General features: G+C 39.9%; 1 protein-coding gene across 1 annotated transcript in view; it reads right to left on the reverse strand.

Annotated features, from left to right (window-relative positions):
- DYNC2LI1 (dynein, cytoplasmic 2, light intermediate chain 1) overlaps window positions 1-7,882 on the reverse strand; it is a 37,607-nt gene extending 29,725 nt beyond the window's left edge. The window contains exons 1-2 of the mRNA XM_011935902.1: window positions 7,787-7,882; window positions 5,089-5,206 (exon numbers count right to left, since the gene is read on the reverse strand). Of these exons, the coding sequence (XP_011791292.1) occupies window positions 5,089-5,206; window positions 7,787-7,794 (126 nt within the window). The 5' untranslated portion in view covers window positions 7,795-7,882. The remainder of the gene's footprint in view (window positions 1-5,088; window positions 5,207-7,786) is intronic.
- Window positions 7,883-14,513: the final 6,631 nt, after the last annotated feature.

Below are 14,513 nucleotides of genomic sequence, written 5' to 3' on the forward strand. Positions count from 1 at the left end.
AGGCAGGAGAATGGCGTGAACCCAGGAGGCGGAGCTTGCAGTGAGCTGAGATCATGCCATTGCACTCGAGTCTGGGCAACAGAGCGAGACTCTATCTCAAAACAAAAAAAAAAGAAGAAAATCAGGATTTTCTAATTTTCCTACACTTAACTTGTATCATATGTAGTATGCTGTAAAAGTTTTAAATTAATAAGGGCTACATTACCTAAAAAGTAATGTACTCTACAAGAAAGTAGAATAAGAATTGGAAGGAATTTTAAATAATATCTAGCCAATTTCCTCAAACTGATTTAAATCACTCCTCCTTCTTCTTCTTTTTTTTTTTTTTTTTGAGACAATGAGTCTCCCTCTGTTGCTTAGGCTGGAGTGCAGTGGCGCCATCTCAGCTTACTGCAACCTCCCTCTCTGGGTTCAAGTGATTCTCATGCCTTAGCCTCCAGAGTAGTTGGGATTACCAGTACGCACCACCACGTGCAGCTAATTTTTTGTATTTTTAGCAGAGACGGGGTTTCACTATGTTGGCCAGGCTGGTCTTGAACACCTTGGCCTCCCAAGGTGCTGGGATTATAGGCTTGAGCCACCATGCCTGGCCTTAAATCACTTTTATTATAATTTCATATAAATGTATAGTACTATATGGTAACAATTCCAAATTAACATAAACTAATCTGGGAACTGAAATCAAGTTTAAGATTACCATCAAAATTACAACCCAAGATTTAAAAATTCATTAGTACACTGTAGTCCCCTGAGAATGTCGCCATAGTCTTGTAGGTTTCCTAATTCAAGAAACATTGACCTAGTACGAGTTCGTTTACAGACCATCAAAATGAATTCCATCTTCCCTCCCATTGCCTCAATCACCCCAGATGTCCAGCCCTCTCCTCTGACCCATTATCCCTGGAACTCTGAATTTCCTAACTCTCTACACATCCCTTAATCTTGCCCAATAATCCCCTTCTGTCCTCCCTTCCTCTAAAATCCTTCCACTCTATGATTTCAACTCCATGACTGGCAAACTCCCTGATATCTCAGCCTTTTCAGAATATTCTCTCCACCTGTTGGCCTTAACTAAAATATGACTTACCTTGGACCCCTTCTTCTGCAGCCTTGTTAAATGAGGCTATTTATTCTCACTACCTTACATACTTTAGGGTCCTCCTTTTTCCCCAGTGCCACCTACAAACAACTACTCTACCTCCCTCCTCTTGCAAAAACCTCAGAGGCTCATATCAGTTTACCACCAAGGTTGCTGTCATCTCTTTTGGCTCACAATCTCCCTTGCCTTCTCAGCTACTGTCATGAATCTTCTTCACACCCACATGGGTCTTGGCAATCCACCTGACATCCGGACCTCTCAGTGCATTTGCCTCCCAGTGGAGGCCTTTTCCCTCACTCTATTTCTGCCACGGTCACTTCCAAGGTTATATCTTGAAGCTTTCCAGTTTCACTGGAAACTGCACGGCTTCCAAAATCACACATACAAACAACACATTCTCTAACCACTACTTCAGGAATCCCCACAGTAATAATTCCTTGGCCTTAGTGAAAGGTCTCAAATGTCCATTGATACCCCTCTTCCCCCAACCAACAGTCGCTTCTACTCCATCAGCTTCTTCCTACCTTCACTTTTCTCCTTTTCCATCTCAGAGCCCATAGTTTATCATCACAATCATCTCTGGTAAATATCATCCATGCCCTGAGCTCCCTCACTTTGCATTGTACCCAGCCAGCAAAGACAGCCCCAGGTAATCACCTTCCTCCTCCATGCCTGCACCCATGCAAGTGAGTGATGGTGGAGAAAATCCATGTACACTGGGCAGATTAGTATCAAACTAACACCCATCATGAAAATGGCAGTCAACAATGACTGGCAATGCTATTACATTCCTCTAGTATGATCTCTCTCCCATTTGTTGGAATATCTGTTTCATACATTTTTCTTGATCATCTTAGAATACTCCACACTCTTCACTTGAATTAGTTCTCTTCTCTTACTTCTCGCCCTTCAAGCTTTAGCCATCACTCTCTTCAGGAGGATTTCCTAGTCTCCCAACTTTCTGGGGTGAGTAAAGTGCCCTCTCTGTTTTCCACCATAGCATTTGTCTCATGGTATTGTCATTGTTGGTGTACAAGTCCTGATACACAAGTTCCTTCCCAGTAGAGAATGCCTTTCATTCCTGTTTCCACAGTGTCTAGCAGGACACTTAGACATAAAAGATGTTCGTTCAATGTCAACCGAATGGATGAACAGCTGGTTGGAAGGAGAAAAGATAAGGCAGCAGGACAGCTGGCTTCTTTGGTAAAGGGTGATTACTATTAATTGAACAACAGAAGCATTAATTGCTTCCCTTTATCTTCCAAAATAACCTTCTCCATGAAGCAGAATCAGATACTTTTTTCTTTCTTTTTTGAAACAAGGTCTCCCTCTGTTGCCCAGGCTAGAGTGCAGTGGCAGAATCACAGTGGCACACTGCAGCCTTCACCTCTGGGCTCAAGTGATCCTCTTGCCTCAGCCTTCCGAGTAGCTGGAACTACATACAGGTGAGCGCCACCACACCTGGCTAATTTTTTTATTTTTATATTTGTAGACACTGGGTTTTGCCATGCCCAGGTTGGTCTCGAACTCCTGGGCTCAAGCAATCCATCTGCCTCAACCTCCCAAAAGTCCTGGGATTACAAGCATTAGCTACCGCACTCAGCAGAATCACATACTTTTTAAAGAACAATATCCTCAAAAGTTTTAGATATCTTAAGAGAGTTCCTAAATCATCAGACACAAAAGTACTTTTGTTACTAAAAATGAAAAACAGCTTGTATATGCCGCATATTGCCATCAAGAAAAAGGGGTGGTTTCACAAGTAACAAAAAAACAAACAAAACAAGACAAAAACAGGGTATCATGACTACAAAGGAGTTAAGAATAATTGTTACAGAGAGCGCTAAGAGGATACTAGTATATTTTGTATGTGAGCATTTGTATGCTGGAGTCAGTAATCAGTACCATTAGTATAAGCCATTCTGTCTAATATTCTGTGTACAGAATGTTTTCTGTAATAGAAATTTATTTGTACCATAAGACTAGTACTAGTTATTTACTCATTTATTTAAATCCATGTATGTACCTACATGGCAGAGTAAGATAAAATGTAGGAAACTGTTAAGTACTACGCCTAATATGAAAATCACACGCATCATAATAGTAAACTCATGGAATAACACGTAGCTGGGCACAGTGGCTCATACCTGTAATCCCAGCACTCTGGGAGGCTGAGATGGGCGGATTGCTTGAGTCCAGGAGTTCGAGATCAGCCTTGGCAACGTAGTGAAACCCCATCTCTATTAAAAATATGAAAAATTAGCCAGGCATGGTGGCGCATGCCTGTAATCCCAGCTGCTTGAGGGAAAATCACCTGAGCCAGGGAAGTCAAAGCTGCAGTGCACCAGGATCGCGCCCCTGCACTCCAGCCTGGGCAACCAGAGCAAGACCCTGTCTCAAAAAAAAGAAATAACGTGTTATATACTATATACTTACATAGTTGGATTAAAATTTTAAAATAGAAATGCTCTACGATAATTTTATTTTAAATAATTAAGTTTGAATTTTAAAAAGTGGGCCAATATGAAAACTCTGGAAAATAAAGAAATTGAAAACAAAATAAAAACATTAAGTGATTAAAATTTTACTATCCATATTTCTAACTTTTATTAGAATTTTTTATTTACATATTTGTATAATTGGGATCATATCATGTACGACATTTATGTCCTGCTTTTTCAATTCAGATTATATTCTTATATCACTAAAACCTTTTTCATGGTTGTGTAAGTATTTCTCCCAATAAATGTGATCTTAATGTCGTATATAAAACCCCCCAATGAAGGGTGTCCAGTTGTGCGGGGAGGGCCTTCTGGGACTCATCTGGAGACAAGATGGGTGCTCAGGCTGCCTGGACACTGACGTTGCCCAGTGAACATGTAACCTTGCTGATGCAGAGTTTAGTTTCTGAAAGCTTCGTATTTGTCAATGCACTTCAGTGGAAGCATGTAGCACAGAAAATGAACAAGAATTTGAAACCCACACAGAAATGAGCTAGGGCACTACATGAATTTCAGCATCTTGCATCTGGCAAGTCTTGACCTTTTCTGTCACCAGCCATTTTGCCTTTCTGGCAGGAACTTTGTGGGCCAGGCAAAGTTGCATGAAGATATGATGCATACGTTCCTGCTCTGTGTGGCCACTTCCAAGCCCTTCTGTATGCTTGGCGAAGGAAAACAGAGACTTATAGCAAGTGGGGAGGGTCTCTTCCTACCAATCAGAGGCCCAGTGGAAATGCTGCCATATTTTCCCCACATTTTTCAAAATAATTAATAACCCTGTAACAAATATCATTGACACAGTTCAATTATTCCTTTAATGAGATTTCTTTTTTTTTTTGGAGACAGAGTCTGGCTCTGTCGCCCAGGCTGGAGTGCAGCGGCCGGATCTCAGCTCACTGCAAGCTCCACCTCCCGGGTTTATGCCATTCTCCTGCCTCAGCCTCCGGAGTAGCTGGGACTACAGGCGCCCGCCACCTCGCCCGGCTAGTTTTTTGTAGTTTTTTGTATTTTTTAGTAGAGACGGGGTTTCACCGTGTTAGCCAGGATGGTCTCGATCTCCTGACCTCGTGATCCACCCGTCTCGGCCTCCCAAAGTGCTGGGATTACAGGCTTGAGCCACCGCGCCCGGCTATGAGATTTCTAAAAGTAAAGTAACAATCTAAAATATAAAATTATTAAGATACTGACTTAATGATTTAGAGACTGACTTAGATATTTAAATGAATCCTAGATTTTATACTCAATTATGGTAGAAGATCTGAATATTTTCAAATCATGAAATAAAAAATAGTTTAAATATATTTTTCTAAAATTTTGTTTACTATTATAGTTTTTCCTAGATTAATAACAAGCATTTTCTAATTCATGCTAAACCAGATTGGTCATCTGGTTAAAGTGTTGAAGTATCTACATTTTAATCGAATATTAAAAGATGTTTTACTAATGGTTGTTAAATCATCACAATAATTGAAAAAAAGAAAGCATTACCCCATTTTTACTGCCAATGAAGAAAACAGATTTTTCTCCAATTTCAGCTCCATCACCTTCACTTCCATTAGTTCCTCTTTTTTCCACTTCAGCTTTTGCAATTTCCCAGAGAGTTTCACTACATGAGAGGCAGAAAAAACAAAATTGAGGGAAAAAGAATTCTTTCAAATATTTATTTCAAGCTCAGAGAAATTTTATTTCAGTATAATTTATGAAACAAATGAACATTATTTTCTGAGGAACAATAATCTGGTAAAACATCTGAGGATTAGTCATTCTATGATTTTGTTTTTCTTTTGTTGCTTTGAACTAGTTCTTTGAAAAATGCTGAAATTGATAAGCAGAGCCTTTATCGCCAGGATTTGAGGCTGTCTTATTTGGGGCTTTGCCTAAGGTTCATAGCTGTGTGTGTTAGCTTCTCAGACACACATGGAAGTACAATGACTTTTTGGAACGTACAACTTGAAAACCACAAACATTTAAGTCACCTAGGCTGATGGGAAAAGTATAAAACCAGTGTATCAAATAATCTTTCCTCCCTGAAACATTTCTTTTTTGTTTTTTAAATTATGTTTTGGGGTAAAAAATCTTTTTTTTTTTTTTTAATATAAAAGTATATGGGAGGCTGAGGCAGGAGGATCACTTGAGATCAGCCCAGGCAATATAGGGAGACTCCATCTCTACAAATAATAATAATAATAATAAATTAGCATGGGGGACGGATAGCATTAGGAGAAATACCTAATGTAAATGATGAATTAATGGGTGCAGCAAACCAACATGGCACATGTATACATACGTAACAAACCTGCACATTGTGCACATGTACCGTAGAACTTAAAGTATAAAAAAAGAAAAGAAAAGAAAACAAACAAAAAAAATTGACTGAGGCTGGGAGCGGTGGTTCACACCTGTAATCCCAGCACTTTAGGAGGCCACGGTGGTTGGATCACTTGAGGTCAGGAGTTCAAGACCAGCCTGGCCAACATGGTAAAACCCCATCTCTACTAAAAATACACACACAAAAAAAAATTAGCCAGGTATGGTGGCAGGTGTCTGTAATTTCAGCTACTTAGGAGGCTGAGGCATGAGAATCACTTGAACCCGGGAGGTGGATGTTGTAGTGAGCCAAGATCGTGCCACTGCACTCCAGCCTGGGCAACAGAGCAAGACTCTGTCTCAAAAAAAAAAAAAAGAAATTAGCTGGGTGTGGTGACATGCACTCGTGGTCCCAGCTACTAGGGACGCTGAGGCAGGAGGACTGCCTGAGACCCAGAGGTCGAGGCTGCAGCGAGCATGATCACATCACTGCACTCCAGCCTGGGTGACACAGCAACACTTTGTCTCAAAAAAAAAAAAAAAAGTATAAAGGAAAAAAAAAAACCCTAAAACCACAAACATTTTGAAAACCATCCTTTCATTCATTTCTTTACACAGATATATAACTTTACACAATAAAATCATATATATGTGAATTAAAGCCTAAGTGAAAATGGAATATTAAACTAAAAACTAACCATGGGCAAGACCTGATGGGTCCTAGCCTGATTCTGCCACTTCCTATGTATGTGAACTTGGGAAAATTACCTAACCTCTTTAAGTCCTTCATTCCTTTATTAATTAAACAAATATTTATTGAGAACCTAATATATGCAATCCTCTGTACTATTCCCCAGGCTCAATGGTTTCTCTATCGCTAAAATGCCAATAAAAAAGAATACCAGTTTTATAGGATTATCATAATTGTTAAAATATGTATTTAGTTTAGGGCATGGCCTATACAATTACAAAAATTATTGAGGTATTGTAATTACTACTATTCAAGAACCAGGAATAAAGAAAAAGGGTCAAAACAGGAGTCCTTAAATGTTTGCACTAAAATTCATGCATTTATTTCACAGGTGAGCCTTCAGAACTCAGTTTGGGCCTGTTTGCTCTTCATTTACACAACATTCTTTCAAAACGTGAGGATCTGCTTTCCAAATACCCAGCAGAGAGGAGAGACCGAGGCGCTGCAGTCAGCCATGTCACCTGCGGAAATCCTAAGTATAACCACAGCTTTATAACTGTAACCAATTATCCCGTGATGGAAAGCTGACAATTTTCCACACTATCCCAAGGAGAGAAAAAGATTTATCCTGCTCTGTGATGCACTCCCTGACCACTCTCCCCAACGTGCTTATAAATTGCTGAGAGAAGGTTTAGGAATATCTTGAGAATGGGTAATTAAAATGAATATCATAGAATTGAAGAGCTAGAATATAATTTACAAACACTCTCCCATTTCCCCCCTTCAATGTGATGTTACACTTTCCACAATGCCTTCCAAGTTTCCCCTTGCTTATTACTGCGAATCCCCGCAACAGGAGGGGAGGCCCCTGGGGAGAGGAGGCTTTGCGGTCTAGCTCATCGCCGAAAGCCCTGCTCCGGAAGCAGTCTCTGGCCTGCAAGAAACTTTTATTCAATCATTCAATGGGTGGAGTTGCTAATCTTTCCAAATCTCTTACTTTTCTACCTAGGGAACCTTCTTTCCTGTTTGCGGCAGAATCTTTATGCTCAAGGCTGGTTCCTAGGTCCCCGACCATGCAGACCCGGGAGGCCACCCCCTCAGTCTTCCAACAGCTGGTCCCGCCTGGGCTTCCTCTCGCCAGGAATACTCTCAGCAGCCTTTGCCTCGCAAGCCGAGTTCAGGGAATACCTGGACATCGTGGCCAGGCTGCCGCAAACGTCACCGGCTCGGAGTAGGGCCCAGCCAGGAATCGGGCGGCGAGCTCCGCAAGCAGTCTGTGAGTGAGGCCTTTTGGGTTGCCATGGGAGCTACGTAGCGGCCGCGGTTGCGTTGGGGAAGAGGGGCATCATGGGAAATGTAGTTCTCAGGAGTCTTGTTCCGTCTCAGTCTGAGCCTCAAGCCTTAGGATTGCTTTTAGATCCCAAGTTAGTAACCCCTTGTTACCTCCTAGATCGAGATGATAAGGGGTTACAAACCTGAGATCTAAAAGCAATTATTTCTGGGCTGGAAGTGTTCTTTTATTTTAAAATTTTTTTACTGAGTATCAACTATATGCCGGGGGTTTTGGCTCTCTCTCATCTTTCACTTTTTTCTTCCCAATCGCCATGATTTAGGAATAGAGGAGTAACAATCTCTTGAGCTGTTTTCTAGTAATTTACTAGAAGCAAGGAACATTCGGACTTTAAAATTTAAAATAAGGCATGTAATTTTAATATTTTCCAACTTTCTAGATGCTTAGTTGTTTCAAGTTTTATTCAATAGCACATTGTGTATTTATTAAAAATTAATGAAGCAAGTGCATCTCCTACATACTTCGTTTACTTTATGAATGTAGATTATTTTCTTTTGGAACTTTGTGGTCTCTTTATAGATCTCCAGGAGTGTCCAAATAAATAACGAACACTGAAATAAGTAACAATCACTGAATATGCAAGGCTGTATGCTACACAGAATAAGGAATAAAGAGATGAGTAAGAAAAGATCGCTATCTTTAAGAAAGACATACTCTGCTAATTATAAGCACCCAAGGAGGTGAGTGATCTAAGCTATTGTATAGAGGTACAAAAATTGCATGAGGGCAAGTGACTAATTATGCCTGAAGGAGATGGTGAAACATTTATGGCACTGATAGTATTTGGTCTGTGTTGAATGCTGAGTAGACCTAGGCTTTCTAGCCTAAGACGCCCTGAATATTTGAGGGGGATACCCTCCCTCCAATCCTCTGCTATTTGGCTTGATTTCTATGGTGTGGTGTTCAAGGATATGGGCTTTGGAGTGAGATGGACCTAGGTTCAAGTCTCGACTCAGCCACGCTGGCTAAGTTGCCACATTGCCACGTCGGGTAAATCACTGGATTTCTGATCCTGTAAAGTGGGAAAGATTGTGAATCTTAAATGAGATAAATATAGGTAAAACATAACTTACGTGTGTGTCTGACACATTATAACTGCTTAATGCTTGTTATTATTGTGTGATAAGCTGCTGGTCAGTAACTTTGAACAAAGAAACACAAGGAACACATTCCTGGAAACCAGGCTGATGGTTGATAAAAGGGTGTTTATTTCAGATAAAGTCATTAGGAACAAAATCCTTCCAACATCTAAGTATATTTTGGAGATGTAAAGAACACTAAGTTGCACATAGGAAGGGAATTGGCCGGGCGCGGTGGCTCAAGCCTGTAATCCCAGCACTTTGGGAGGCCGAGACGGGCGGATCACGAGGTCAGGAGATCGAGACCATCCTGGCTAACACGGTGAAACCCCGTCTCTACTAAAAAATACAAAAAACTAGCCAGGCGAGGTGGCGGGCGCCTGTAGTCCCAGCTACTTGGGAGGCTGAGGCAGGAGAATGGCGTAAACCCGGGAGGCAGAGCTTGCAGTGAGCTGAGATCCGGCCACTGCACTCCAGCCCGGGCGACAGAGCAAGACTCCCTCTCAAAAAAAAAATAAAAAATAAAAATAAAAAGGAAGGGAATTAATGGGAGTAGAGCTCACCGAAGAAAGGATGATTTTTTCAAAGGAGGCTTATACATCTGTCATTGAATCAGCAGCTATAGCCTGGTGCTAAGCCAGCCTTTAAGCTCACAAACTGATATGGGACAGATTGTAATGAATTGTAATGATTTGGGTTCTAGAACTTCAGAATACTTTTGCATGCTAGTTAGGAAACCCTGTTGATATTGATAGCAATAACGACAGCTAACATTTTTGCCAAGTACTTGCTATGTACTGGGCACAGTACTCAGTACTAGCACTTCAAAAGTACACTTGTTTGAATAACTGGGAGAGGTGTTTGAAGGAGGGAGCTTGGTAACAAGGAAAGTACAGGTGATCTGGCTGGGCCCTGATCAGCAGCACTAATTCAGGGTTGATTCAGTTGGTCTGACTGAGCAGGTGAGTTCCCCTTTCTTCCCTCATTCCTCTTGAGGCCTTCATACTTGGGCAAAGAAAGTGACCTTCCTGGGTAGATGAAGATTGTTCTGAAGGTAAGAATGGAAGGAGAAGGAGACAATCTTTCTGGATGGAATGAGCAACAGTGCAGAAGGGTAAAGGTGTGTGCAAGATGTATCTGGGAAACTGAATAGTTTGGGGTGAGATCATATAAAGTGCCTGGTGGAGCTACAGTGGAAGAGCAAACTGGGCAGGTAGATGGGGCTACTGTGAAGGATGCTATAGTCTAAACTTTACTGTGTTGGTTATGAGAAACCAAATAGGGTTTAAAAATAGGAGTGTGCCATGATTAGACATGAGTTTCATGAGATAATTTTTTGCAGCTGCGTGAAAGATGTTTTGGCATCTAAAGACCATATGGAAGCTATTAACAATAGCTAGGAAAGTGACAGGCAGAGTTTGAAATTTTTCCTCTTGTTTTCAAAGTTATGTAAGCTAATTGTAGGGGAAAAAAGGTATGCACAGAAAATTAAGAGGATAAAATAAGCATAAGCCAGAAGTAATCATTGTTAGGTATTTTGGAAATACATTTGATATGTTTCATTCTAATCTTTTTCCTTACAAAGTTGAGATTAATTGTAAAGTTAATTAACATCCTGATTTTAACATGTATTTCCCCATATCAAATTTTTAAAATGCACCGTATCGAATTTTAAAAATGCATCATAAACATAACTTTGATGGTTGCAGAATATTTCACTACATAGATTTTTCATAATTTACTCAAGCATTCTCCTAATGATGAGTACGTTTGGGGTGGTTCAGAGTAAACACCTAACATGAACTGGGTTACTCACAGTCCTTCCCTGAAATTTTTCAAACTAGAATTGGGAAAAGCAAGTCACTCCACCTCTAGAGGAAATTAGCGTATTTTGTGCTAAATGAATTATTTTGTAGTTAGTGAGCACACAGCAGCAGACACACATCAATATGAAGAGAAAGTGCTGGCATATGTCTCATGGTTCTAGTTGTCCCTAAGGCTTACCTGTGTCCTCACCTTTCTTATGGCTTGGTTGTTCAGCTTACTCTTTGATTATATGAGATATCCTAATATCCTTGTAATACAACCTCTCATTTTTGTCTAAGCTGGTTCAAGTTGAATTTTGGAATTTACAGCAAAAAGAGTTCTATTTAATACAATTACTAGGCAGTAAAGAGTAAGACGTTGGTAAGAGGGAGAAAAGTCAATGTTTCTTTCTTGATTGATGAACTGGTGATCCTCTTAACCAATTTTGAGGGGCACAGAGCAGGAGAAGCAGGTTTAGAGGACATGGTGAGTTTGAGATATCACCCAGCAGACAGTTGGACCATTTGGGGTCTGCTGGACTTGGCAGTTAAGTGGTCAGTGACAACCTCATGTGAAGAAGTTTTGGTAGAATAGTCAGAACATGAAAGCAGTGTTGATGATACCCTATCCCTAAGGGGAACATCTTATAATCTGTATGTGATCCAAAACCTAAGAACTCTCCACAAGCTTTTCTAAGGTTACACTTTCTGTTAACTTTTCTCTCATAAAAGGCAACTCTTATTGGAGTGTGATAGCATTTTCCAGAAACTCAAGAAGTTAATAACATCTAAGCCATTTCCTCTGGTATTACCCAATATTCAGTTCCTAGGAACTCCTGGGAATTCATTAGAGCCACATAGTAAGAGAGGGAATTAGCCTTCTCTTGACACTGCCACTGTTAAGGAAGAGTAATTTGATTTTCATAAAACCACAATATAACCTAGCAGCACATTCAGAAAGAGATGCCCTTCCCCTCCCACCCCCTCTCTGCTTATTAGAAAATGATGTTGGCAGGCTGGGCACGGTGGCTCATGCCTGTAATCCCAGCACTTTGGGAGGCCAAGGTGGACAGATCATCTGAAGTCAGGAGACTAGCCTGACCACCATGGTGAAACCCCGTCTCTACTAAAAATACAAAAAATTAGTGGGGCAAGGTGGCGGGAGCCTGTAGTCCCAGCTACTTAGGAGGCTGAGGCAGGAGAATGGTGTGAACCCGGGAGGTGGAGCTTACAGTGAGCCGAGATGGCACCACTGCACTCCACCCTGGGCGACAGAGAAAGATTTTCTCAAAAAAAAAAAAGAAAAAAAAAAATTAGCTGGGCGTGGTGGCAGGTGCCTATAATCTCAGATACTCCTGTGCTTTGCCAACATCATTTTCTTTTTTTTTTTTTTTGACCAGATCCTGATCTTGTGATCCACCCACCTCGGCCTCCCAAAGTGCTGGGATTACAGGTGTGAGCCACCATGCCTGGCCATCCCTTTCTTCTTTTAGGGAAAAGAGATTGGGGGGAAATGTGAGAGGAGATGTCATTTCTGCATAAATCAGGTGGGCAGCGGGGAAACTGCTCTGTCCACTTCTTCCTGCTTGTCACTTCTCTTCCTCAATTTTCAAATTACTGGAGCCTCCCCTCCCTAGAAATCAGCTGCTCGGGGCGGGGGAGTGGGTGGGGGAAATATGTTCTTGGCATCCCACCAACAGGTAAAGCCTTTTTCTAGAGAAATATGGTTATCCATGGTGGTTACTTCCTCAGGATCATGCTTCAGGTACAATTAAGGGTTCAATGTATTGTTTTAGGAACTTGACCACTGTGTATTTTTTTTTAATTGGCAGGTAGACGTAAGCACATGTATTTCTTTTAATGAAAAAAAATCCAAACAGCAAACTACTAAACACATTTTTGAAATAAAGGGTCTTTATAAGTTGTGACTAACTTCTCTTGTAAATTGAGAGTTAAATTCATTTCTAAGCTATGATAGTATTTGATTTTAAGGGCACACACACACACACACACACAATCCAGAACATTTAAAACAAATTTTTGGAACACAATCCATGAAACTCACCTATAGGAAATATGAAATCATGGGAGAACCAATATTTCTATTTACCTATTTACATATTGTGTGTCAATATGCACACATATGGATTAAAATTACAATTCGCCAAAACAGCTTTCTTTTATATGGATAAAACACAGCAACACTGAAGACAAAGCACGAATGCAAGAGAAGGAGGCTTTTCACTAGTACTACACCTCAGCTTTGACAATGAAAACATTAGGTATTTCTTGAAGATTATTCAAAAGGTAATGCTCAAAATGGGTTTTGTAAATCATTTATTATGATTGAAAGGGAAGAAAATGATAGGAGACAAATATTACAATTAAATGTGTAACATTATTCTCTTGTAACCAATCATAATAACATACTTTGAATTTTTGAATGGCTATATAATTTCCCAGAAAATAAAATTTTCACATCATCAGTTACAGAAAATTGATTTCCTTCCATCAAAATATTTTATCTCTGCTCTATCAAAAATAAATGCCTAGTCTAAAGTACTACACAGTTTAAGCTAAGCCTTCACTACTTGTTTAAATTAGAAGATGGTGGGGAGGGGCTTACCAAATGATGAATAAACTACTGCATGAGAATAAAGCCCTCACACATAAGTAACAGCTCTGTCGAGCCTCTAGCTCACCAACGAATTATGAGATGGCTGTCTGGGAACTTAGAAACTCTATTGTATCCCAGCCAAAAGGTTTCTGAGAGTCATCATAAATTGGTTACCAGTTTATTCTCAAAAACAAATGTGCTTATTCAATGGGCGACTGTGGCTCAAAAGATGTACAGGAAACAGTCAATGAAAATCTATTTTGATGGGGTTTAAAAAATATTCTTTTTTGTCATTATCAATAAAGTACAATATTTTTTGAGCAATGTACTTCTTAGCTCTGTCCTTTCTAAGGATGCTAATATAGTATGGAACATTTTTTAAAGACTTAATGTGAGAACAGTACATTGCCACGGGATAAAGCAGCAAAGAAGAAAATATGAAGTCTCGGCCAACAAATTAATTCAGCAGCTAACATTTCTCAAATTGGTTTAAAAAAATGACAAAGTGATAAATATATGTCCAAAAAATAAATACAAATATTCTATACATAAATAAAATTAAGTATACTCATGATTACCATTACAATTGAACATTTTAATAATATCATTTTCATGTCTTATCACAGTTTCATTTTTATCACGAATATGAACTACATTGTTGTGACACATACTGGAATGCACTGACCACTTACATAACCTAATAAAGTAATGCACTTAAGTACTCTATCAACTAAAATTTAACCTCCTTTGACAGAAGAATTATTTGCTCTTTTCTTTTAAAAAATATTTTTGAGGCTGGGCATGGTGGCTCATGCCTGTAATCCCAGCACTCTGGGAGGCCGAGACGGGCGGATCACGAGGTCAGGAGATCGAGACCATCCTGGCAAACACGGTGAAACCCTGTCTCTACTAAAAAGTACGAAAAACTAGCCGGGCGAGGTGGCGGGTGCCTGTAGTCAGCAAGACTCCGTATCAAAAAAAAATAAAAAATAAAAAATAAAAAAAAAAATAAAAAATAAAAATACAAAAATTAGCTGGGCATGGTGGTGCATGCTTCTAGTCC

Source organism: Colobus angolensis, unplaced genomic scaffold, assembly GCF_000951035.1.
Source record: "Colobus angolensis palliatus isolate OR3802 unplaced genomic scaffold, Cang.pa_1.0 Scaffold15, whole genome shotgun sequence".
NCBI lineage: Eukaryota > Metazoa > Chordata > Mammalia > Primates > Cercopithecidae > Colobus > Colobus angolensis.